The sequence below is a fragment of the Barbatula barbatula genome, assembly GCF_947034865.1.
Source record: "Barbatula barbatula genome assembly, chromosome: 7".
NCBI classification, from domain to species: Eukaryota; Metazoa; Chordata; class Actinopteri; order Cypriniformes; family Nemacheilidae; genus Barbatula; species Barbatula barbatula.
In genome coordinates, this window is record NC_136770.1 from 22663352 (window position 1) to 22690567 (window position 27216).

General features: G+C 37.4%; 3 protein-coding genes across 3 annotated transcripts; 2 read left to right on the forward strand and 1 right to left on the reverse strand.

The window, feature by feature from the left end:
• Positions 1-1599: 1599 nt before the first annotated feature.
• On the reverse strand, positions 1600-11791 carry rab22a (RAB22A, member RAS oncogene family). The gene is made up of 7 exons (XM_079459652.1): positions 11369-11791; positions 10616-10695; positions 10350-10431; positions 7733-7804; positions 7069-7175; positions 5394-5503; positions 1600-4869 (listed from the first exon to the last, which is right to left on the reverse strand). The coding sequence occupies exons 1-7, from the start codon at positions 11402-11404 to the stop codon at positions 4766-4768; spliced, it is 591 nt and encodes a 196-aa protein (XP_079315778.1). The 5' UTR covers positions 11405-11791; the 3' UTR covers positions 1600-4765.
• ppp4r1l (protein phosphatase 4, regulatory subunit 1-like) lies at positions 11696-23801 on the forward strand. The gene is made up of 20 exons (XM_079459651.1): positions 11696-11926; positions 13638-13682; positions 14091-14220; positions 14665-14771; positions 14862-15004; positions 15352-15498; positions 15688-15795; positions 16171-16236; positions 16677-16835; positions 17306-17427; positions 17546-18018; positions 18099-18310; positions 18448-18531; positions 18681-18866; positions 19381-19542; positions 19825-19925; positions 20034-20154; positions 20370-20504; positions 20627-20768; positions 20922-23801. Exons 1-20 carry the CDS (start codon positions 11920-11922, stop codon positions 21065-21067), a joined length of 2796 nt encoding a protein of 931 aa, XP_079315777.1. The 5' UTR covers positions 11696-11919; the 3' UTR covers positions 21068-23801.
• Positions 23802-24578: 777 nt separating this feature from the next.
• Positions 24579-26169, forward strand: rps26l (ribosomal protein S26, like). Its single transcript, XM_079459742.1, has 4 exons — positions 24579-24612; positions 25355-25532; positions 25750-25880; positions 26076-26169. Exons 1-4 carry the CDS (start codon positions 24610-24612, stop codon positions 26109-26111), a joined length of 348 nt encoding a protein of 115 aa, XP_079315868.1. The 5' UTR covers positions 24579-24609; the 3' UTR covers positions 26112-26169.
• The last annotated feature ends 1047 nt before the right edge of the window (positions 26170-27216 follow it).

The window sequence follows — 27216 nt, forward strand, 5'->3', positions numbered from 1 at the left end:
TGTGACGTCAGCATGTCGCGAGAGGAAACCTTTGTGATTGCTCTCGCGGCACTTTGATGTCATACAGCGCTCTATCTGCGCAGCGTCGCATGAAACGGAACACACCTAGAAAGGGAGGGAGGGGGTGACGTCACTGTCCCTGCAGTAGGCACTTAGTAGTGTCAACTAAAACCAACATTTTGTTGCCAATGAAATGATATCTTGTGCAATTTATATATTTTTCTTTTCATTAATAAACAAATGCAAATTCATCTTCCATATTTATGTAGGCTTCAAGGATAGACATATGTATTATTTACAAAAGTGTATTTAAAGCTGGGATTTAAAATCAATGCTTTTTGTTATAAATAAATCCGTTTACTTCACTTTAATTATATCATCGTATAATATTTGAGATATGAATGTTGTCCCCCACTCAATTAAATTGCACTGGAGCATTTGGCAGACACTTTTATCCTGAGTGACTTAAGCATACATTTGCATATGTGCGTGGGATTCAAACCAAAGACCTTAGCACTGCTAACCCAATTCTTTACTATTTCAGCTACAGGAATTAATATATATTTAGCAACTGTAAAAAACTAGCCACAAGTGAAATTTATTGGTGATCGGTGGTGCAATGCCAGCGTTGCAAGGTTGCAGCTCATGTGTAAGTAACATTAGCATGAGACTTGACAGGTGCTGGTATTCTTCTGCTCCTTATATTTTATCAATAAGCAGCTAATGAAAGATAAAACAGCGCAGAAATTACTCAGCCATTACTACAAATTGTGATTATGGTGAAATGATCAGTGAAGCTGATCCATTGTAAACAATCTTTATAAGCTCGGTCACAAAACATGACCTAGTAATATAATCATCCCAAAAAAATTAAATTATCTTTTGACAAAAGTAGTTATTACAGTAAAATTAAGCACATTTTTAAGACCGTGCATACTACGTGCACTTTTAAAGTATTCTCATCACGGTAATGTGAAAAAGATTCCATATTATAGAATATAATATAGTAAATAAATAATAATATAGTCTATTAAAATGAGTAAAAACACCATTCAACATAATGTGTCTAGACTGTAAAATGCCTGCTTAGAATATGACGGGAAATGTGCTTAATTTTCATGAAATAATATCTGTAATTAAAACAATCTAAGTGATCCAATAAATCAAGTCTTGTAAATTTCAATTATGTTTTTCTTTTTGGGTGAAATGTCACAACAGATACTACACAAAATAACTGAGCCCAGTGACACACAACAATTAGCACACTTCAGTTAAGAAGAGATTAGTTACAGTCGGCATGACAGTTGAACAAGCTGACAGTTTTACTTTCCTCAGCACAGTTAAAAGAGCAACAGGGACAACCTGCCAAAGATACTCACATACCACAAGTGTCATATTCATATATATAGCCCAACGACCAGTACAGCAGAAACCATTACTGCTGCAAACAGATTCTCAGGACCTCGGCATTACACCCTTAATACATTTATACTTGTATAAAATTTAAACTAGATCAATCCTACACGGTTCAAATCACATTAAAGATCGATCAACCCCAACTTGCCTGTCCAAATTTAATAACGACAAATGCATATGGATTTTGTATTATTTTAATATTAATAAAGAGCTCAACATCTCACTTTTGCACATTCACAAATAAAATGTCATTTTCAAGCCTGACAAAATAGTGAAAGGCTAAACGGTATAAAAAAAACATGAAATGGGGTAAAATTACTTCTACTGAAATACAATAGTAAGTTATGGTTAAGTATAACAGAAAGACTACATATTATTTACTAAATGAATCTAATTTGTGGTATCTACAAGTAAAACATTTCACAACTTTCTTAGGGCCAGCCCAAGATCGTTGTCATTGTACTTTGATCCAAGAACCACACAACCAGAAGTCATGTTTTGTCCTCTTTAAGTGTAGTTCCATTCAAAGGCATTAGTACAAAATTTGTCTCCCGTGCGAGAGAAGACTGTGATTCCTTTTCAGATTGCTAAAAATTCAAGAACTTTAAGCCATTTAGTAGATCGCAAACTTTGTATTCGACAACATCTATGGCTAGTCTAATTCATTTCCACACATTGTGAAGGCCCCTCAAAATGTATTATAAAAACGTGGCATTAGTTGAGCCAAGTTTCCTAGTCCAAAACGTTTTACATGACTAAGAAAACAAAAAGGTGAAGTTTAAGGGCAACAGAACATTTACTTATCAAGTGGTACATTATAGTCAGTGGACGATTCGTTTTATATGGTAATTATGCAGTTTTCTGTATAAACATCAATAGAGACTGCTTAGCAATATCATTTTTCAAAACATTGCAAGTTATTTTGACAAGGGCAAAAGGACACAGATTGACACGCAGCAATTTTCAAAAGTGCAAACTTTCCGTAGTACTGCCAGTTCCCCTCTTTCATTAAAAAAACTGAAGGAATATTGAAAAGATCAAATTCATGGATTATCTAAATGACTATAATAAGGCTATACATTTCTGTGGGGCTAACATCTAAATTCATGCAACTTAATCGACAGCATATGTTTTGTGGGAAAATAAGTATTATTATTGCACAACATCATGAACATTGGCAACACTGCATATATAGTGTCATAGGATACATGAAACTCAATGCCCATAATATCCATTCTGATACACTATCAACATTCTGTCACTGTCACATTTAATTTCTTTAAGTACCATTATAAAACACAACAGAAGCCAAATAACTTTAAAACAACTAAGAGGTGGTGTGATTTGTGCTTGTGTGAGAACAGTGTATAAACCTGTGTACATTTAATCACTGCACATATTAACATAAGCATTGCGGGTATGCATGTGTGATAAAACGTAACAGATTATAATAGTTAATGTTTTCACAAGACAATGTATGTCAAGGATTTAAACTAAAAAGGCGCTTGATTAATATGCAATTCTGATAAATTCTTCAAATAACTTTTCCTCTCAAATTAAGAATATTTTTTTAACAAAATGTAGTACTTAAGGAAAATCTTGGGAAGCATGAGAAAATCATAATATTTGATATGGCATAACTATTCAGTTTTGGATTTGTAAGGCAAGATTTAGGGGTTTCGAAAAGTTATGTTCTTTCTGAAACATATGGTTTCCAAAAAGACATTTGTTATCACTGTACAGATAGTAAAAGGATGTTAGATGTGAAGGCCAAAACATATTAAGCAAGAAAATGAAGCATAGAAGAAAATGTTTATGAAAAAATTAGGGCATTTGGCAAGACCTCATAAAACCACTTAAACCAGTAAAAACGCAATAAAAGGGGATCTGAAGACCTGTTGAACAAATGGTTAAATAGCAATTCCAGAAAGATTCAGACATAAAGCATGCATTAACAAAGTCCAGGACCAAAGCCCACAACAATGCAACCGAACACAGGCATTTGGCTCCTGCCCACTACTATTAAAATTCTGATATGGAAAACATGTGAACAGTTGGAAATGTTATCATATCTAACACTTCAAACATGGGGACCTTTATCTCAAAGTGTGAGGCCTGTACTTCCCTAATGACATCAATATGCAATACAAGCAGTAACAACGGACAGCCATAATTGTGAAAATAAAAGTCTATTTTAACCTTTTTACAACATTGACAGAAAATCTTTTATTATTGTTATCGTGACTTGCAAACTTATAAATATGCAAACTTGTTTTGGTGACCTCACACTCCTGTCATCAACATTACTTTCTTGTCAATCTGTTACTATGTGACTGACGTTAAATTGTTACATTTCAGTTACAAAATTCTTCAAGGACTACATTTCAAAAAGATTTGGCACAAATTCTTACATTTAACTTGAAATATTCATAAACTCAAGTAGAAGTGCTAAAAAAGTTTAAAACATTGCCGCTAATGCATATTAAGGTTTTGCCCAAAAGATTTTTCAGATTTATCAACCTGTATTATAGTACTATATAAACTATTGGTTTATTCTTGACTTTTAGTCTCTTTTAAAGATAATAAAGTTATGCTGTAACCAAAGCACACACTGTGTGTATTTCTACAAAACAAAAATACACACATTTTGAGATTTGTGTTGTAGAAAACTTTCCTTTGCATGCCTTGGTCACATTTTATCCATTATTTAGCTAAATAACTGTTACTTTAAAATATTAAACATTTTGCAGGATGACTTGCTTTCTTTGGGCAATTTTTTTTTCTTTCCTTTGATTTTGGGGAAAATATGACCCAGACAAGTTCTTGCCAGATTTAACAAGATCCACCCATTTATACATGTATATATAATTGCAAAAATAAGGAGACGAGAAAGCTTGCATAGACAGAATGCTAAAAATGTAAATATGCAGATACAGTGCAGAAGACACAGGAGTTTAACAGAGTATTCGCAGGAGAACGAGAGAGAGAGAGAGAGAGAGAGAGAGAGACCAAGACAGCACACTGATATGTTCGGCAGGTGTTTTTGTTGCCGTCTGATTCTGGGGAGTGATCTAGAACCGAAACTGATCCCTAAGGACCTCTGAACAGGGCAGAGGAATAAGATGAGGTTCAAAGACCGCAGGGGGCATTTTCTCTTCTCAAGGTAGTGGAACAATGCGTCGGGATTTGAAGTCGAAATCCATATCCAACTTTTTTTCAGCTTCAAAGGGACTCTGGTAACTTCCGCTGACATCACATTCTTCATCTGTTATTCTTCATGGTTACTAGTGGAAAGAAAGTGAGAGGTCGTGAAGGTTCCAGAGATTTGGCTGGAGTGTTTACAACCACGTCAGCAGCAAGAACGCTCTCTGGTAGACTCCGCTGGTTGGCGACGTAGTTTGAAGCCCTTGACCGCAGAGGAACCGTCGGCATCTAAAACCGGGATCCTTTGACCTGGAAAGAAATCGAAATTGCACGTATTTACTTTAGTTTATTGAAACACAAGTTTCCATTTAGTCTTCATCAAGGCACTGAGCAAATATTAATGTACGTGAGATTATTTGCAATAACATTTTACAGCCACGCGAAAAACATATGGCGGTAATTAGAACCACGTATACAAAGACGAAAATCTGATTGCTTGCACAAGTCACAAGTATGGTTTTGTGCACCCGCAGGAATGCATGTTTCTGGATGGGGTAACTGCCAAACCCCATGGTAAAAGATACACATCCTGTAACCCATCCCTGGTCCAAGAGGTGAGAACAAATATCCACCAAGCACTATTCTCACCACCATCAGAATCAATTATAGATTGTGCATTTCATTACAGCTTTAATCATAGATGGTGTTGCAAAAAACAACATTTATTACATCGGCAACTATGTAATTCGAAAGCTCAATCATGTATGGACGAAACAAAATCAAGCACAAAATGCAGAACACACACAAAGCGCTGATAACTAGAAAATACTCACTTATCTGAATAAAGACCTCATTGATGTTAATGGCATTTTTGGCACTGGTTTCAACAAATATGGCATGAATAGAGTCGGCATAGTCCTTGGCGTCTTTCTCCGACACCTCCCTAGAAGAAAAAATACAAAAACAGGAATAAGGCGGGGGAAATGAGTAAAGTACATAGGAGATGTATATTACAATTGCTTACTACAACAAAATAATCATCGGTTTTGACATGCTTATAATTATTGACAAATAATTGTCACGTTTGCGTTATTCTGAATATGTGGGATATAAAACTTGCTTAACTTTATAATGGTGGTGTATAACTAGCACACAGCAGCATGCTGGTGGTAAACTATTGTGTGCAAGCTGTTGCACCTGTCACCTGATCAGAGGCGCTGATCGGATTGCACCTGCCCTACACGTAACGGGGCGGTCACATAGGTAACATATCAATTTTCTATTGACACATCGCTCGTGCGTTTGAAGAAATAGTGAGTGGTCATTGCCACAACGCAAGTGTTTTGAGAAGTTATACGGCATTGCGATACAGTTGCTAAGGTGCGGAGTACATTTTTGTGAATTCGTATGTGGTTGCTAGGGGTTTCTGGTAATTGTCTTTATATGATTGAACAGCAGGCAGTTAAGGGAACAGCTCATCCAAAAACAAAGATTCGCCTTCATGTATTCACCCTCAGGTTGTTCCAAATCTGTACAAATTTATTTATTCTAAAGAAACAGAGAAAGATATTTGGAAGAATGCTTGTAACCAAATAGTTCTGGGGCACCATTGATTACCATAGTTGAAAAACATGCCATATATTCTTCTCTGTTCCATTGAACACAAAAGAAGATACACTTTTGGGGCACTTTTGACTATCATTGTAAAATTGTCCAACTATTTTATTCAATGGGGTCCAAAAATGTTTGGTTCCAAGCATTTTTCAAATGTCTTTTTTTGTGTTCATCAGAACAAAGACATTTGTAGAGATTTGGAACAACTCGAGGGTGAGTAAATGATGACAGAATTTTTTTTTTGGGTGAACTGTCCCTTTAATAAGGAGAGGCAATTACGTCTTACTATGGCCCTGATTGAACATAACATTTTGCCTGGTGGGTGACAAACGGGCCAAAATATGCCAAACACATTTTGATCAACTTAAGACTACAAGTACATCTAGAGAACAAAAACAAAACCAACTTCTAAAATAAATGATAGCGCTGGATCACAGAACGGCATCAGATTTGCCAAAAAGTGCCATTTTGAGCCAGACTGAACAATCGCAAGAATTTTCCCTGATATGTAGTGCCCGAATGCTTGCGGTGCGATTGCTATCCCTCAGATTCAACGTCTCGGTCTTTATGGTTTCGAGATGTAAATTACAACCGCACTGACAGCTCATCAGCGTGCCAAAAAAAGCAATGGTGAACCAAGACATATCACTGGGCCTGTGGGAAGAAAGAAGCAATTTAACTGGAAAGATAAATTGCAGACCGAGTGGATTTTTTTTCATGAGTCGCGCGCACGATAACAGTGTACGCGGCTTGTTTTCAGGACAAGCTGACAGCAAATATGCAGGTCTTTTCCCAAAGTCGAATTGAGTTGACAGTCACCGTGGGTGCATCCCTTCAATCTGAACGGAGATGACGGGATGTGGAGTGTTTCGTGGCGGGGACGGTGGAATTCACCTGGCATCGGAGAGATCGCATTTGTTTCCAGCAATGGCCACCACTATGTTGGGTGGTCCGTGCTGGCGAAGTTCTTTCACCCAGTTCTTTAGAGTCTGGAGTGATTCCTGAGGAAAGAGAAAAGGAGATTTCTCAATTTTACTCAAAAAGGTTTTGATCTTTGACACGCACAGCCAGCCTTCGTATAAAACTGTCAACGTGCTTTGTGTGAAAGACAAAACATGTAAATCTTGTAAATCTCATTTATAGTTCCACATACTTAAATTTGGCACGACATCATTTGTTTCATAACCCTGTGGGATTTGGTGTCCATGTATCTCACTCTGCGGTTTTGAACATGAACTTAGATTTCAGTCTGCTCATTTTCTGTACTTTTTGATGTTCAGTAAATGGTGACCAAAACATAATATACTGTAAAAGCAGTGACCATAAGTCTTCTAAAGCCATATACTGTAATAGCATTGTATGAACCAAAATGAAAGTCAAGACTCATTGCTCAAATCTTGCCTTCAGCCCATAATTCCTTTTGTAAAAAACATCAAATGTGTTTCATGACATGAGAGCGAGTAGATGATGACAGAATTCATTTCGGGGTGAACTATCCCTTTAATAACTTGAACAGCAGAAAGATTTGTGTAGTAATAATGAAGAAGCGTTTCAATACCTCTTTAGTGATGTCATACACTATGATAGCCGCAGCAGAGCCTCTGTAGTACATGGGAGCCAGGGCACGAAACTAAAAGCAGGAGAGAAAAATCATATGAAAGGAAAGAAAAACGACACACCGTATTTTCAAAAAGAGCAAGACCCCATAATCACTGATAACATCCTGATCTCAACCTACATATGCTTATTATCACAACTTTGAAAGAATTTGTAAGTTTTGGCAGAGGTCCCCTTTGACTTTCACACCGAATTAAATGGACAACTCAAATACAAATAAACGGGTGTTATTCCAACATGCTCCTTACAGATTTCAAACAGAACTGAAGAAAACCACACTGAACCCCCCCCGGACGTGAGCCACCGTTAAAGCCTCAAGGAGAACTTGTGTTTCAGACAGTCGTGCCAAAGGGGCTTGAGTTAGGAGCTGCAGGAGAGGCACATCAACACATGTGGGAGCCATCAGGGGAAAGATGAGCACGACGTGTCAGACCGAGTTTGTGTTTTATTCATTATGGAATAGCATATTTGGGTTTTCAACTGCCGATCATCAAAAATAAAAGAAAGTAAGACACGATTAATAAAAACAAGCTGGATCGGGTATGCCATTCCGCTGGGAAAAAATGAGAGTAAAAGTGCAGTAAAGAGTGATTGAGAGAGGAGGAGAGAAAAAAAAGAAACCTTGGCATGTTTTCTACATACTTTCTAAAACATTTAGGCTTGAAATATAATTGTGCAAATAGCCAACATGTGTCACTCTGACCTGAAAATGTAAATAGACGTTATTTTAAAGTGTGATTTGCCTGAGACGGTTTTGTCAAATGTTTGGAATCTTACAAGTTCATTGCAATCTTAAAAAGGAATGGATACAGACTAGAAAGTTAACAGTTAATGTTCATTTAGGGTCTATTGATAAAGTGAGTTTAGTATGAACACTTAAGCCCAAAAGCCACTAATTTTTATAAATCCCATTTTTAATCCATTCTAGGCCCACATATGAAACTGTGATCAATGCACCAGTAATACGTGGGCTCAACTAAGATAACATCTGCAAATAACAATTCATCTCTACAAATAATTCAACAGCCATGCAAAGCACATTATTTTATTTAAAAAAATCTGAATTTGTATTGGATCGGTATTGGATGCAGACCAGAGCCAAAAAACAGAGCCAGAAAAGCTCTCCTTTTTGCCAATAAAATAAATAAATCACTTTGACCGACACTCTTTCTTACATTTATAGCCGTTTTTGGCCCTTCGGGTCACACTACAAAATTGAGGAAATGTTTTAGCTTGGTTATCTTTTGTCTTAAGGTGTGGGATGATGTCTGGCATTCCAAAATGTGATTTTATTGGTATGTCTAAGACAATACATCGTGAAAATTGACTATATATTATATCTAAAAATGCTGAAATCCCCACAAAGAAATTAAGATATATTGATTATTAAAAATGGCTGACAGGGATCTTTGATGATAAAATGAATGCTACAGAAAAAAATCTAGATATACTGTTGATTTGTTTCCTTCCTCCCTGGTTTTTTAAACACACACAACTCAAAAGGGCACGGAAAAAAGACATTCACAATCTTTCCAGTGTTGTTCTAAAAGCAATGTACTGAATAATTATTCAATCAGGACCCTGACAGCAAAAGAAAGGCCAGCTTACATTTCCTGCCAGGGTACAAGAATCTGTGGACCAAACTGTCTGTCTTTACAATAGAAGACATAAAGAGAGAGCAAGAGAGATTCTGGCTTCAATTTCTCTTCTCTAACTTTTATCTCTGACAAGGCCTAACGTTTCATCCCATCAGCCTCTAGGGCAAAGAAGACGTGACCCCTTCTACCAATGCCATGATGATGAACTCGAACCCTCCTTACCGCTCGGAAAACATCAAAGCACTAAACACTAACAGATGAGGAGAGGCAGGCCAGATAAGTCAGATGCTGCAGTCCCTGTACGCTTGAATCAGGCTTTATATGGTTACATCTTTAGCCTTTCCTGAAAATGCTGCCGAATATTCCAGCAACTTTGAGTGACAAGTTGAATTTAAAGTGTTAAGTGTTTAATATGTGTAACACTATCCCATATACCATTTCTTTGTTTCACTTTTTTATCTTAACATGTTTTAAATGATTTTCAATGTGGCATCAGACTTTTGGATCATGCTATAAATACGAAAAAGAAAAGAAATTCTTTAACACTATGATTTTCCTAGCAGCTTGTGTGGCCCGCTTGGCATTCTACATTAAGCATCACATAACATCATAGACAAACATTAGAAGGGATCAGATTCCAAACAGCCCCAAGACCGCTGTCAAATTGTAAGAGGCGATAAACATCTCCCACTGACACGTTCACATGCTAAGTGAAACAGTAGTGAGAAGATTTAAGTATAACCACAATATTCATTCACTATACACACATACATTTTAAATAAAAAATACAAATAATTAAATTACAATATAAACTATTTCATTTCTTGCATACACACACATGTACGCAAGCAACACTGCCCTCTGTTGGCACATCAAAACATTACAAAAACAGAAAGTGAAAAGATTTGAATGGCTATCAACATGAATCAACCAAGTGTTTGTAATTTTTCCTGTGTTTACCCTTTCTTGTCCGGCTGTGTCCCAGATGAGGAATTTGTGAAGCTCATTTTGGTACTGCACGGTCTTTGTCATAAATGATGCTCTGAAAACAAGCCAACATGACTAGTTAATATCATTTTAAGCACATGCAATGCTAAAGCAATGTCACTAGAGCAATAGTGGGTAAGTGTTGCCAAACCTAAAGCTTTACACTTTAATAATGGAAAAACCTGCATTAGAGTCAACACAACCTAACTGCAAGTGTGTGTTTTGCAATACAGTCTTACCCAATCGTGGGATTAATGTTGGGGTCAAAACTATCCTCCACAAACCTCCACACGATACTAGACTTTCCAACCCCTGTATCCTGTAACACAAATACGAAAACGTGTAGAGAAAACACATGGCTCTTAAATCACTTCAAGTCTCACATGGACAATTAATTAAACTTACATTTTTAAGTACAAGATCACACTTTTTAAAACACAGTTCATATAAATACCAACAAAGTGAACTCAATAAATGATGCAATGCAAGTGCATAATAATAATTCACTGTAATACATTACTCTACAACGAAGCATAATTCCTTATTGTAAAAAAGTTTAATTAGAGTAATTTGTTACTCAGGAACAATGTCTGACATTACTCTAGAAGCAAGTATCATATTGTCAACGATCAAGAAAATGTGGTTAACAGGTTTTAAATATATTGACATTTAAACCCAAAGCAGATGGTGTGAAATACAAGCTAGTGTGTAACACTAACACAACATCCTGAATGGATATTTAACATCCCCTCTTGAATGGGGTCAATGACGTCATCAGCCCTGATAAAATCACTGTCATACTTCTGAGATGACCAAAGCTTGCACAACAGGTAACGTTAAAACCACCCACGTGCTTTACTCGCAAGTCATGACTTGCAAACACACTCCAATGATCAAGTATCAACACAGCAATCAAAACACGAACAAAATATGCACAAACACGCAATGCACCACAGCAAAGTCAAGTCATAAAAAGTGCGCACTTATCTTACCCCAAGAAGGCATACTTTTAACTCTCTTAACGACATGTTATAACCTCCAAACTAGTAACAACTTCCCAAACATTCCAGGCTGTTTCATAAACACGATCAACAACTATTTCTTCTAACTGACGTAAGCTAAAAAAAAAACAGAACACAAACAGCCTATGTGTCCACACGATAGTGTCTGAAATCCGCTGTTTATCGTGGTGCGCGATGTAATACGCTAGTGTGATATATTCACATTACCCTAAAGCGTTTTATTGTTATTTAAAGGATTTAGATGTAAAATTAGGGATCGATTAGTTGCGACGCGAGCTGCTCGCCGGCCGCCATCTTGAACTCCGGCTGACGAATCACGTGATCGACATTGTCTTATTTTTCGGTCACCGACCGTTCGCCTGAGAGATTCGCTTTTTCGCGATAATTTTAGGCGGCAAAGCGCTTGTTTCAGTCGAGTTTATTCGCGTTGTTTATATTTAGTCTTCGTATGGATGCCGAGATTTAAACGAGAGCAGGAAATCTTTTGAGGAAGTGGAGTGACAGCCTCGGTGTAAATCAAGATGGCAGGTAACGTGCTGATAATATTGTTATTTAAAGCTTTATGAGGCATTTTAAAGTCGTTCGGGTCTGTTATTGCACGGACTTTAACGACCAGGGGTGATGTTTATACATTATAGGGCTATTGTGGAAGAAAGGTCACACGTGTGGTGATTTTTTTAAGAAGATTAAGACTAGTTTCGAGGTAGGGAAGCTAACAGAAAGGACATCCACACAGTGTGGTGAGGATAAAAGTGCTTTTCTGTAGAGCTGTTTCTTGACTAAATGTGTCAGAATCCATACTCTATAATATACGTTAACATTCAAATCTAGTCAGAATAGTAAAGATGGCATGGTTGAGGTGACAGGACGTTGACAGTCAGTTTGTTAGCCTGCCAGACTGGGTCGATTCCGGATAACGTCTTGGTTGGCCGAACACCGTTCAAAATACGTTATAATGTCAGTTAAAGTGTTTAACACATCAAGGTTTTAGTATTTAGACAGTTCTGCAGTCATGTCTTGCGTTTTATTTGACGTATTTTCCTTCGGTGACAACATGCTAGTGCGATACAAGCTGAAACGTTACATCACACACGTGAAACGATGTGTCAAAACCCAGTCACCTGCTTCCATAGAAAGAAGTCGAATATTAGTAAATAGTTTTCATATATTTTACTATTTTATGCTCGTGTTTTTCAGATTGTACATTTGCGTCTACTGTGATTTCACAACAAATACTACAGTTGAATCATATCTTACAAAAGATGTACAAACATTTTGCTGACATGAATCATTAGGTTATGAAAACATTGTTTCTGGATGCTTTCAAAAGTTCCACTAACAATGTAAGATTTACGTTTTTCTGACGTTATTAGAACGTGTAGCACATAATGTTGATTAAATGCTCTTTTAGCATTACTGCATGAAGAGTTTTGGATAACTTTGAGGGAACTTTAACTAACGTCATGACAACGTTAGCTGAGACTGCTAAACTATGTAGTGTGTGAGACTGTGGTACTACTAGGGCTGTCACAATTATTAAATAACCGTCTTATCGTAATTATTTGACGTTATTTCAGAAGATAACGCAATTATTGGGTATCCTTAGAAAACGAGTTTGATCTGCACAGCATCTGATGAATTTTACACCCAACGTCCTTGATCAGCACCTACTTTACATTCAAATGACATTTTTCCATCATTTGAGTTGTATTAGCTTTGTATGTTTCATGTCGATTGATTAGGTTTTCAGACTTTCTGCCTTAACATTTACATTTAGTCATTTGGCAGGCGCTTTTATCCAAAGCGACTTACAGATGACGAAACATTGGAAGCAATTATAACAACATAGGCAACAAAATACATAAGTGTATCAAAACTAGTCCATTAAAGCCTAGCACAGTATACAAAGCTATTTATCTAGTTTTAGTGCTCTTCTCTATTAAGGTCACTTAACTATAATTAATAATATTAGTTGTTTACAAAAGTTTCACATTTCTAAAGTATAGTTTTCTCTTCATTTAATAAATTAATTGTTATTAATAGTTATATTGTCAAGGACAATTGATAGCTATAATCACAATAATTTCATAGACAATTATTGTTCAGCCAAACTTGATAATCGTGACAGCTCTATATATTACTGTATGATCTTACTACAAACGCAATATGATTACTCTAGTAAAAAACACCGTAATTTTCATAATGTGCCAGTCTTCTCATTTTTGGTTTCTTTCCCCAGGTCTGTCTTTATATTTTGAAGATGGCCATGATGATTTGGACGACTGTAAGTATCCAGAACAGATCACACAGTACTCAGCTTATGTTTCAATAAGATGGCTGTGGTACGTGATATTCTATACTTGAAGTATAGACTTTGATGACAGAACCAAACCACACGTAATAAAATCCCTGTTCTTTTGGTAACATATACGCGGTGCAACAACATTACACCTGGATCTGTACTCTACTTTAAAAGTGTTTGGATTGGATAATGTTAAAGCAGAAATGCTTTCCTTTAAACGGATTAGTCTGTAAACTGTAGATCAAATAGCGCTACTCTATATCACTCTTTTAGAGGGATTCCCGGGTTTAATTAGAAAGTACACGCTTTTAATGCCGCCATGGGGCTGTGCTAAAAGACTGGACATTAAATTATACTTCGTCATTAAATGTCTATAATTTTATCTCGAAGTTGGATTCGATGACTACGGTTCAGAGTGCGAAGGGATTCGGATAACAACGTTCCTGGATGCAGGCCAGGATAACCTCACCCCTTTGGGTCGACTGGAAAAATATGCTTTTAGTGAAAACGTCTTCAATAGGTGAGATATGATAGTGATGAAATGTACACAAGTCAATAAACATGTAAACTTTTTTCCCTCATCATGCAGTTCTGAATGTTTTCTTTGGAGTACTGTAAGATATTATACAGAAGTGAGATTTGATACAGACAATTTGTAAATACATTTTTATGGCACGATGGTGGAACATAATTTAAAAATGTAAGGGCTTAATGCAAACCTGATATGACTTGGTTTCTCACTGCTGGACCAGAAAGACTTGAATGGGGCCAAACTTGTCATTTTAGAAGTACACTTGGTTGGTTTTTGGCCTCCGATTCAGGTTGTTTCTACAAACTTGTCATTGTAGAATTACACTTGGTTTTTTGGACTCCGAAAGCGACCTGTCATTTTTTGCAAAGAGTTTTGTGGTGTATTTCGAAATAGCAAGAGATCTGGTCTAATATGTCTTGATTTTTTTTCCAGGCAAATAGTGGCACGGGGATTGCTAGATGTGCTCCGGGAGTTCAGTGAGAATGAAAATGACTTCATCAGCGTCATGGAAACGGTTGCCAGAATGTCTGAGGATGGAGGTGACTGAGACTTCTACCTGTGTTCAGCATGTGGCTGTATGGTGGTTATGTATACATTACAACGTCTGTGTCTGTGTGGATATGTTACAGAACCAACAGTGAGAGCTGAATTGATGGAACAGGTACCGAACATTGCCATGTTCCTCCACGAAAACCGCCCCAATTTCCCAGAAGCCTTCTCTCGGTATCTAGTACCTATTGTGGTCCGTTATCTCACAGATCCTAATAACCAGGTAAGTGATACCTGTGAATTGCTGCTGTAGCTTAACAGGTGCATTTACAATACACGAGAGCTTTTTCGTTTGCATTAGAAGAAGATTCTCGTTTGTCAAGAATGTGTCAGTTTTGAATGTGCAGAAGCGTGAAGGAGATTTTAGAGATTATGCAAATCAGATGATTGAGAATTGCATTAGCTGTGCTAAGGTCATGAATTACAATTCCCAGGGAACACACATTCATTGAAATGTATAGCTTGAACATGGCTTTGGATAAAAGACTCATCCATAAATTCACACGTAACATATAGTTTAGTATAGTATATTGACTAGCTTTTAACGTATCTAATCTGTTTTTCTATGAGGTGCGAAAGACGAGCCAGGCTGCCCTTCTGGTTCTTCTGGAACAGGGTCTGATGAGTAAGGCCGATATGGAGGGAAGGGTCTGCCCTGTGCTGCTGGAGCTCACAGAACCTAGCAGCGATGACGACTACAAGATCGAGGCTGTAGCGGTAAGCATCGTTTGTGTGAAAATGAAAACGCTTCTAAAAGTAACCCTGCTCTTACTAACAAATCCTGTGTTGCTGTAATATAAAGAAACACGTATCTTCAAACCACCTGCACTTGTTGCTAATTGTTTTGCAGGTTTGAAAAAGCAATATTTTGGTATTGATCTCTGGGTTGATAATATTTTGTTGCAGATCATGTGCAAGTTGGTGACTATGTTGACTAAAGACACAGTGGAACACCTTCTGTTGGTGCGATTCTGTGAGCTGTGCAGCGACGCCAGACTGTTTCAAGTTCGCAAGGTAACTTGTTTCGTATCGCTGGTCAGGGTGTGTGATTTATTATGTTTGTTGGAAGCATTTTAAAAATATCATGCCGATCATGTTCTCTATAAATGCTTAATATATCCAAGACGTTGAGTTTATAGCCAGAAAAAGCTGTATTATTAGGACAGTAACAACTACGTAATCCACATTGGTCCCAAAAGGTATTTTTTGAGTCTTAAGTATCTAATGCAAAAAGTGTGGTTTATCAACCCAAGTGGCTTGGAGTGACTGGTCTGTGTTGTCTGGTCTGTGCATAAATTAACAGCAGTAGTAGAAGTCTTGTAACTGCGTTGTTATCAGGAGACTGAATTAAACCTCATTGAAAATGTATTTTCTTTTTCTGTGCACCAGGTCTGTGCAGCAAACTTTGGCGAGTTCTGTTCTATTGTTGGTCAGGAAGCCACTGAGAAACTACTGGTGAGAAACGTTTCTGTTTTTTAAAATAAGAGCTATTTATATTTGTACATGCTAACAGTGACCGATTTAAGAGGTGGTTTCCCGGACAGGGATTAGTTTAAACCAGGACCAGGCCTTGGTTAAATTAGGATATTTCAGTTATTTTTAAAACATTCTTTACAATAAGCATTACTAGTGGGCATCTTGAGACAAACGATGGCACTGATATATTTTAAGATATGTCAGTTCAAGTTGTTTTCGATTTAGACACCTCGAACATTTAAATTAGTCTGGGACTATGCTTAAAGCCTGTCTGGGAAACCGCCCCATAGAGTTAAGTCCCAGACTAGTTGTATTTTTCCATTTATTTTGTCTCAGAAATGACAAAACCAAGTTCCTTGTGAAACCATATCCATGTATAAGAGATTTGTTTAAATGGATAGTTTTTTTTCTCAATTCAGATGCCAAAATTTTTCGACCTGTGTTCGGACAGTCTGTGGGGTATTAGGAAAGCCTGTGCTGAGTGCTTCATGGTTGTTTCAAACTGCACTTCTTCAGAGGTGCGGCGTTCAAAATTGTCCCCGTTGTTCATCAATATCATCAGCGATCAATCACGATGGGTAAGAGAGCAATGCACACCAAAAACACAGCTGCCGCTCAAAGAGGTTATGCGGAAGCATTTTGAAGATTGTTGGCAACCAAACAACACTAGCACTATTGCATGAATATAAAAATACGTCCTTTTACAGAAGAAAGTCATATACAAGTTTTAAATTAAATGATGGTAAATAAATAAATCTCTTCAAACATGATCAGGGATCAGGATGTTCTTTATTTTGTGATTGACTGTGTGTTACTTATAATGTGAATAAATGAAACATTAAATCTGTTTGTTTGGTTCTGGGAGAAGAGGTGGAGATATGCAACTAGCTATGGTAAATGGGGGAAGAGGATGGCAGATTGATATACAGCTCAGTGGTTATCAACTGATCAATCAGAATGATCATACCTGCTTTGTTTCTTTATCCCTTCATAAAAAAATAAACGATTTTAATGTGGTTTGATTTGCTACTCTGATTGTACCCCACAGGTGCGGCAGGCTGCATTCCAATCTCTAGGTCGTTTTATCTCCACGTTTGCCAATCCTTCAATCACAGGACTGCACTTCTGTGAGGATGGGACCCTTCGTGAGATATTCAAGATCTCTGAGAGGTAAATACTTGTGGTTGCACATCTTAACTAAACTATTTTGGTTCACTTCTTCATATCGTAGATGTTTGTTAAGTCTAAATAAATTCTGATTGCTACGTCTCTCACCATTTGACCCCAGCAGCTCAAATAACTCCTGCAACGCCTCCAATTTAAGTCCCTCAGAACATCTCATTCAGCCCGATTTACACCAGCAGCAACCCACCTCTGAAAAATCACCTCCAACGTCACAACCTCCACAGGGCCACCAGAATCCCACGAGGCACTCGTCCAATCCTCATGAAGACCGTTCTGCCCAGGGCCTGTCTAGACACACCAACCAACAGATAGATGACTGTACAATGTACAACTCCTTTAACTACTGGAGATCCCCGCTGCCCGACATCACACAAGACCTCCAGCTACTGCAGGGAAATGAGAGAAACGAGGAGGACGGAGATGTGTGGATGGAGGAAGTCGGCGACAAAGAAGAAGCACAAGGTGATAAGATAGAAAAGCATCCAAGTTTAGATACTCAAGGCCCTTCCACCAGCTCACAGATCCAGAAGGTTTTGGACTGCCTTCAACCTCACCTAGATGATCCTGACGTACAAGGTAACAGCATTAGGCAAAAAGTTAAGTTTATTGTGTGCTTCAGCTTTTAAATGTATTAAATGTTTATTTTTTTAATATAGCACAAGTGAAAGTGTTATCCGCTGCGCTGAAAGCAGCTCAGCTAGAGAGCCAGATAGAAGATGCAGAAGATTCTTTGTCAGACAGTAACGGTTCTGTAGGTTCTCCGACGTCAGAGGAGCTCAGCGCCATGAGCGAGCTCTCATTGACAGACGCACAGATCTCAGACTCGCCGTCTACTTCACCTGTAGATGATTCTGAACCCAGCAGTGAGGTTAGAGAATTTCTTTTTGAAAATATCACTTGTTGAATGATTTCTTTACCTGGGTTGCTGTTTTACGCAGCATTATAATTATATTAACACGGGACAGTACAGTACAGATATAATTGTAAATGTGTGTCTGCACACAGGAGTCAGACCTTATTGAAAATGTAGAGGAAGAGAAAGACTCTGACATCACCAAAGCTTCTGAAGAAGAGAAGACTAAAGTTCAGGTAATGTACCAACTGATACAGTATATTGTAACTAGTTTAAAAATATAGATTTCTTGTGTTTGTTTTGTAGTTGATAGAATTATCACTATTTTATTTAAACAGCCAGATGATTGCCTTCTAACCTTTGTTCTTTCTGTCCTTCATCTCAGAACGTCATTCCACAGCAGTTGTTGGATCAGTACCTGTCCATGACAGACCCGGCTCGAGCTCAGACAGTGGACACTGAGATTGCCAAACACTGTGCTTTCAGTCTGCCAGGTGTTGCCCTGACGCTGGGCAGACAGAACTGGCACTGCCTAAAAGACACATACGAGACCCTCGCAACAGATGTGCAGGTAAACTTTCCTTTAGATGACCTTTTTAAAGTTCTTGGGATTGTGATGTTAATCATACTAAAGTTACTTAACGTTCATTATGGTGCCTTCAGCATTTCTCAAATCTGTTTCTACTCAAAATTATTAATCTCATTCATTCATATTTTGAGTTTTTTTAGCTAAATTAAAATCAAAAACAAGCACTTAATTTGTCTATAACTTAAAATCTCATTTGTTATGACTAGTTTATTTTGGCCGTAAGGACCAATGAGACTTGAATTAATCGACTTGAAGGATTTTAGCATTTGTTTCACTAAATGTTTGCACTTTCTCACGCCGTTGTTTCAGACCTGACACAGATGATGAGATTGTTTTCATTTGAACTATTACTTTAATAACAACATTGTTATCATGTTAAAGGTCCAGTGTGTAATTTTTGGGATGATCCATTGATAGAAATGAAGTATAATATACATGGCTGTGCCTTCAGAGGTGAAATTTGTGCTAGATGAGTAAAGATTGAATGTGTTGACAGTGGAAGGTGCGTCGGACACTGGCGTTCTCCATCCACGAATTGGCTGTGATTCTGGGAGATCAGCTGACCGGAGCCGACCTGGTGCCCATATTTAACGGCTTTCTTAAAGATCTAGATGAGGTGCGGATAGGAGTCCTCAAACACCTTTATGACTTCCTTAAGGTAAGTACACCGTTCATGTAGGTCTAACACAGTGTCTACATCGGACGCTACAAGACAAATACATTAGAAACGCGTTAGAACCCATTATTATATTTTTTCTCCACAATGGATGTGGTGCAAAGCGACAAACCTACTAAGCCGGTTGTCATGTCCCGTCGCGCCTGACGCATCCGGTGTAGACACAGTGTTAGACAAATTTTCACATAGTTGTTCAATGTTTGTAGTTCGCAACAAAATAAGTTACTTATACTAATACTTCAATCATTCTGTGTCTGTTCACAGCTGCTTCATGCCGAGAAGCGTCGAGAATATCTGTATCAGCTGCAGGAGTTCATGGTGACGGACAATAGCCGAAACTGGAGATTCCGCTTTGAGCTAGCAGAGTACGTACTAAACATTCAGCTCCTTTATTAAAGCATTCTTCTGCATTCAACCCTCAATTGTGATCTAACTTCTCTGGTATTCACATGTGTCTTTGTCTTTGCATCCAGACAGCTCATCCTGATCATCGAGTTGTACAGCCACAACGATGTCTATGACTACCTCAGACAGATAGCGCTTAACCTCTGCTCTGACAAAGTATCTGAAGTGCGGTGGATCTCGTATAAGCTGGTGAGTCTTTTCACCTCAAGCGTACATTGAGTGTATTGTTTTTAGCTTGTTTTCTAAAATAGTCGATACTGCATCGTCATTGTCTATTTTCAGTCTTTCTGGAGCTGTTATTGTACTAACAAGGATGTTTTGAGCTTCGAAACTCAAAGAACGTTTTTCAGTACAATGACCTCTTGTATTTATATATATATATATATATATATACGTGTGTTTAGGTGGTGGAAATCTTGCAGAAGCTGTATTCGTGTGGAGCTCATGACCTTGGTGTTAATTTCATCAATGAGCTTGTTATGAGATTCTGTCATTGTCCCAAATGGGTTGGACGGCAGGCGTTCGCGTTCATTTGTCAGGTAAGGTTTCAGCAACAAAACTTGCAGTACACAGTTGTCCAAATAGTTAGTCTGTTTCCACTTTCCGGAAGCTGTGAAAGTAACGGCAAACATTTGAGAAACCGTCCTATGTTTCTGTGCAGGCGGTAGTGGAGGAGGACTGTATGCCCATGGACCAGTTTGCACAGCATCTTCTTCCCAGTCTGCTCAGCCTCTCGTCAGATCCTGTGCCCAATGTGCGCGTGCTGGTCGCCAAAGCTTTAAGACAAAGCGTGTTGGAAAAATGTAAGACACGGATTATGGCAAACTGAATTTACACATGCATCTTTAGGGAGATTGAAACTTTTTTCCAAATAGCTATTTATTTTAAAAGCACATTATTACTAGAAAGCATTTTGTTTCAGCATTACTTCTGATAACTGTCTACTCTGATCTCAGCATACTTCAAAGATCCAGGCAGTGCATATTCTGACGAGCTCGAGGAGGCTCTGTCTGAACTGAGGATGGACAAGGACCGGGACGTGCGGTTCTTCGCCACACTGGATCCCAGCAGGAACGTGCTAGACACGGCAGCGCTCATTTAGCACCTTTTGCTGTCTGCACACCTGAACAAGCACCAGCAAGAACAACACTAAACACAATTTACATTGACAAGTGTTTGAAAATAGGAACTGTCCACACACTCGCAGTCACGTCCCAAACACACTTTCCATACAAGAGTACATGAGCATATTATGCATTCTTATTTATACACAAAATGGGCCTCTTTTATGAAACAAACTGGCTAAATTCACACAATGAACCCTTACAACGCAAGTTGATATGCAAATAGAAGATGTTTCCTAATCGATATGTTAATATGTAGAAGATCTTTATTATGAAATATTGTACAGCAAATACATTCTACGGAACAAAATTTGTCTTAAGGTTGACATCATTGTCTGTGCCTCTGATTGTCAGATTTAAATATCAACAATGCTGCTCATCAGATGTAAACAGTAATGCAGCGACAATTGTATTTATGCAGTGGTAACATGCATGCGCTTGTGTTTTATAAACGAGGCCCATGCATCTCATAAAGAGGTCTAGCACCTAAACAGACACACATCTGCAAACACAATAACCTCATCTCTGGCTTGTACCGTGCGAGATTTCAGTTTGCACCATCACGGCAGCAAAAAGTATTTGGATAGACGAGACGAACTTCAGCAAGCATCTTAAACGTGGATCCTTTGTTTTCTATCAGACTGTTCAGATGCTACCAACTGCCCCTCCAAAGCTAGTTGTACATTCGTGAGATTTTCTTCATGACCTTTTTTGTGGATTTATTATAAAAAAGACAAAAAAATGTAAGCAGACTTACACGATGAAGTGCTACTAACTCAGGGAGACCTGACAGATTTTTTTAAGCCGCAATGCTGGTATCGAGCTGAGCCCAAGTGATGCTGCAGGAACATTTGCTGCACTTAACAGCCTCCTGTATACCTGAACCTCAGGATTCACTCGAATTGTTGTGGGAATGGCCGTTTAAGAAAAACAACAACAGCATACAGACATGTCTTCTCAAATTTTTTTGGCTCAGAAAAGAAACCCCCCTTTTTTTTTGCAAAGACTTCGTAGCTTTCATGACATCAGAAGAATTGAATATCCTTACATCTTTACCTACATGTTTTATCTGCGTGTCTCGTGTGTGTGTGTGTGTGAACCAGTCGTACCTAACCACCTCGTCTTCCCTGATTGGTGGAGAGCAATTTTATACCTCGACATTGATATTTAACAGAGGCCAGTATTTTAGAGGGGTATTGAGGATAAATGCTATACTAGATTAAATTGATTCTGGACAACCAAAATTGTCAAACTTGTCTAGAACTGTGGTAAGGCATTAAAGGCGGTTTTGGTGAAATATATTAAATGTTCAATTGGTTGTGAGCTAAGAGGGCCTGCAGACTGAAAACCACTGAAGCAAGCACACTGTTTTGTCAGATTTGCACTAGTTAGTTAAAGCGCACCATGAATATACTCACTCTGACAATTCCCATGGATTTTTGTTCCGTATTTGTTTTAAACCGAATAAGCTAGATGTGAAGTACGATGGACCATTTTTATAAGCGTGCTTGTGCTGCTCTTGATATTGGTAGACAGAATGCCTGTTTTTATGATTTAGATATGAATAGACGGAACTGAAACCACATCAGTACACAACGGCAAACTTTGCTAAGCATACTTTGAAGAAGAGATGCAGCTGAGATCATTTTGCATGTCTGTCAAGTAACCATCTTGACCAAACTCAAGCGGTGCTTTGATTTTTTTGCATATGGATTGTTAAAAAAAATATTTCTTCTGGGATTAAAGCTTGTGATCGCTGGCACTAAATTTATAAGACTCATGGCCAGTCTTCATTCTGTCCAGTCGATATTTTAATTTGGAAGTTTTCTATTGTTTTCCTTGTGTTCTCCTGCGTGCGTGTCTGCCTGCCTGTGTGTGTGTGTTTTCCTTTTATGGACCATGCTGGTAGATTATATTTTGTTTTTGATTTTAGATTCAAACTGATGGATTTTCCCCCAGATTTTCCCTTTCCTATGTGAGCCACTGACATTGCTGTTATGTCAACAAAACCACTTCATCTGTCTGCGTATGTGTTGATCCACAGTTTTTCCTGTAATTTTACGAGACTAAGATGAGTTTGTATTTCTTCTTGACTATTTCTCAGTGTATCATGCTCAAAGATTTTATATCCTAACCTTTCAGGTTACAAACTTTGTAATTTTCTGTGTATCTCTTTTAAATACATTTTATGTATTTGGTATTTTTAGAATGTTAATTAAAATAATATAAATTGAAAATCTTTTTTCAAATGTGATTTTATTCGGAAGACTTCAAGGTTTGGACCTCAATAGAACCTTTTCTTGAGCATTGATTACACAAATATGATTAAAGAACATGTTTCTCATTTTAAGCAACAAGAAAGTATATGAGAGAGCATATTGTATTTGGACCTAATGGATTTCCTGACTTTTAATAACCTGTTTGGTATGATGCAAAAGGATACATATGAGTTTGAGATGTAAACGAAAAGCAATTAAGAAATGTGTTGTATGGTAGTATTCACATGATCAATATTTCAATGATTACGTTATTTTAGGTTGATAAACAAAAAGAGTTAAACAATTTACATCTCATTTGTTATATGAATTAAGATGTTAAAGAAATTACAAATTTGTAAAGTTTTCATTGCTTTTTGTTTAAAAGAAAATCGAATTGAATCAAAGTAAAGTTCCATTTCTTTTTTAAAGTAAATAAAACGGGTGTTTCTTCCTGAAAATGTACATCTATGTATATGAAAACAAAAGTATCAAATTATTAATTGAATACAGTTGTTGGCATGGTAAACTCTTTGATTCTCCAAAACACCCAAAAGTTTGCTAAATTAAAATAAATATCTATCAATATTCTTAATAATAAAATCGCAAACATTTTTCGAAAAAGTTTAAAAAAAATGGGCAGTAACGTTACCAGTATAAATGAACCACAGTAAGCAATTACTCCAAAAGGGGAAATTCGTATCTATATCGTTTTTCAATTTCAGAAGTAAATGTTTTGTAGGGTAGATTCTCAGAATAGGTTTAAATGATACTTCCTTAATTTTGTTTCCGATTAAATATTGATGTGGAAGTTCAACACAATCACTTGGAATACATTTTGGAATGTTGTGACGTGCGGCAGATAAAGACCTCTCATTGGCTACATGTAATCTTCATAGCGTTCTACTTGTGGTTCTACTAGTACAAGTATCCATGTGAATTGTTTCACTGATGTTTTATCGCGATTGTTACCACATACTAATTTGTTATATATTTAAACAGATGACAGTTAAACTGCTTTTACGTGCACAACCACGTGTCCTTCCGCAATAAACGATTTATTTTATTAGGGATACACGTACCACTGTGTGATATAGTAATGTATGTTACATAAAAACAGCAAAAAAACATATTTATGAAACACAAACTGACAATTTAATTCATTCTTCAATTCCTTAATGAACTTTTATTATGTATCTAGCCTCGGACGTTTTTTTAACTTCCGTCTCGCCTATTCCGGTCCTCTTTCCTGCCTCCTGTTCAAGATGGTGAGTCTCGAGCTTTTGCGGACGATCGGGAACGCGTTTATTTTGTGAAATTTTCTATATCTAGTCACCTAAAACGCATGGCCACAACATATATTTAGTAAAGTGTCTGCCTTAATACAATATGACCAGTAATTTCGGGGTATGGCACATTTAAATTGCGAAGTTTCTGTACGCGGCTAACAACCGAGCATGTGGCTGTTGATGTAGCAGCACGCGGCAGGCCCAGGCCAACTCTTTTTATATGAAGCGAAATGCACTTAAAACGTGTGTTTATTATTGTCAGTTCGACTGGTGTATGTCATAACACATATGTGATTATGTGCGTATAAAGGCGTATTTTGTTTAGTCCTTTAGTATATGCAGTCTAATGCTGTAGCTATGTGCGCAATACTGCACTGTTATGTTACGTGTAACATGAATTTGTTTAATGGGACAGTTTAACATTCATAAAATGAAATTGTCAAAACCAAGTTGAAATGTCACACTTAATTGTACTGCTCTACAATTCCAAGAGCAAGGCGTAAATAAAGCTTATACAATTTGTATTATGCAAAACGTTAATTCCGCTTTATACATTCGTATTATTGTTAAGTAGTCTGCCACTGCTTTAATATGATGTTTTACTATGAATGCATGTGAATTATTGTTTAATGGCATTAAAAGGATTTTTATATTACTTTAAACTGTGTTAAATTGGCATGTGTGTTCTAACGCTTTTATGTTCTGAATTTTTAAATGGCAGACTAAGAAGAGAAGGAATAACGGCCGTGCAAAGAAGGGACGTGGACATGTCCAGCCCATCCGCTGCACTAACTGTGCCCGCTGCGTTCCTAAGGACAAGGCCATCAAAAAGTTTGTCATCAGGAACATTGTGGAGGCCGCTGCTGTGAGAGACATCTCAGAGGCCAGCGTGTTTGATTGTAAGTGCATGTCATGACATTTACTACACGGGTACCTGTTTGGAAAGAGGGCGGACAGCATTTCTTAAAAGAGGAGTCTCTACATTGTAATTGTACAGCCTTATAATGACAATCAAAAGCTATTTATAGAAATCTGTAAAACTGCAACATTGTTCTCTTATCATACTTAATTCTGTTGGTTCCCTTGGATTTAAAGTTTTGTTTCTCTTGTGTGTAGCATACGTATTGCCCAAGCTCTACGTGAAGCTGCATTACTGTGTAAGCTGCGCCATTCACAGTAAAGTGGTGAGAAACAGATCCCGGGATGCTCGTAAAGACCGAACACCACCACCTCGCTTCAGGCCTAGTGTAAGTCTAAATAACCACCTCATGTTAAAATTAAGTGGATATACAGTGGTTTTAAAATAGTAATGCAATTTTTTTTCTTGATTTGTATAATATGGATAACTGTCACATTCATCACCATTTGTAATATTTTAAACTGTCCTTTTTGTTGTTGCTTTGAGTGTTTATCATCTAAACCTTTCTTCATGTTTTTTGCAGGGTGCTGCCCCCAGGGCACCTCCAAAGCCCATGTGAGGCAAATCACCAATTACATCCTTGCATTTTATGCATAAATAAAAAAATCTGATTAAGATCACTGTGTTGCTTATTTTTACTGCTTGTTGTTTTGGAAACACATAGCAAGACTTAACATTTATTTAACAGCTTTATAGGCTCATTGCATCTTAACTTTGATCTTATTTTCTGCGTTACAAAAATGTAATGATCCTCAAGATTTATATAACGTTACCTGATAGGAAAGAAGAAAGTGACCTGTCCTTTATGAAGTGGTTTTGGTGTGGGACAGTACTGGTAGTTTTTGAGTGATTCATGATTATGACTCCTACTGAATGTACATCCAACTACATTTCGTCATTTAGCCGACGCTTCTATCCACAGAGATTTACAAAGAATTCAGAGAGCAATATGTCATAAAAGAGCAATAGTATGATAGGTTTTAATATAAATTTACTAGTTTCAATAAAAGCTAGACCACTTCCTGTTGAGAGAAGAGAGAGGGTTAGGGATAAGGTGACCTAGTTCGTTCCAATTTGATCTGTGAACCTTTTTAGTAAAATACTCTACAGGGCAACAAGTGGTCTCTAAAATCATAGCATCCTACAATACAGATGGGGACATATTTCTAGTGTCATGAACGTATATGGAAATTATCTTGTGAAAAGTCTTGACACATTCGTGGATCTATGAATATGCATAAACTACAAATCTTTTTTTACCTTGTAAAACCTTGACTGATTTTATAATTTACGCATGAGAGGGTTAATCAACCATAAGGCAGTAGTAGATGTTTGTCGTCTTCCATCGTGTAACTCTTTGTACTTGCCATCTGTTACTTAAATACAGGATTTTGAAAACTGCTGAGTGTCCCTAAGTCTCAGTGATCTACTTAGTGAGGTGTGAGTTCTAATTAACCTAGGATATTCTCAGACACAGTCCGGCAATGCCACATACTATCTAAATTCACTTTATTCAAATACCAATACATTGTGTGTACTACACTTCGAAGAAATAGATTAAGAAAAAAAAAACAATTAAGCTGTCATCAACTGCATTTCTTCAAGCCCTGGGACAAATCACTGAAGAGCATTTTTCGAGAAGAGGCCTGTTTCATCAGTCACAA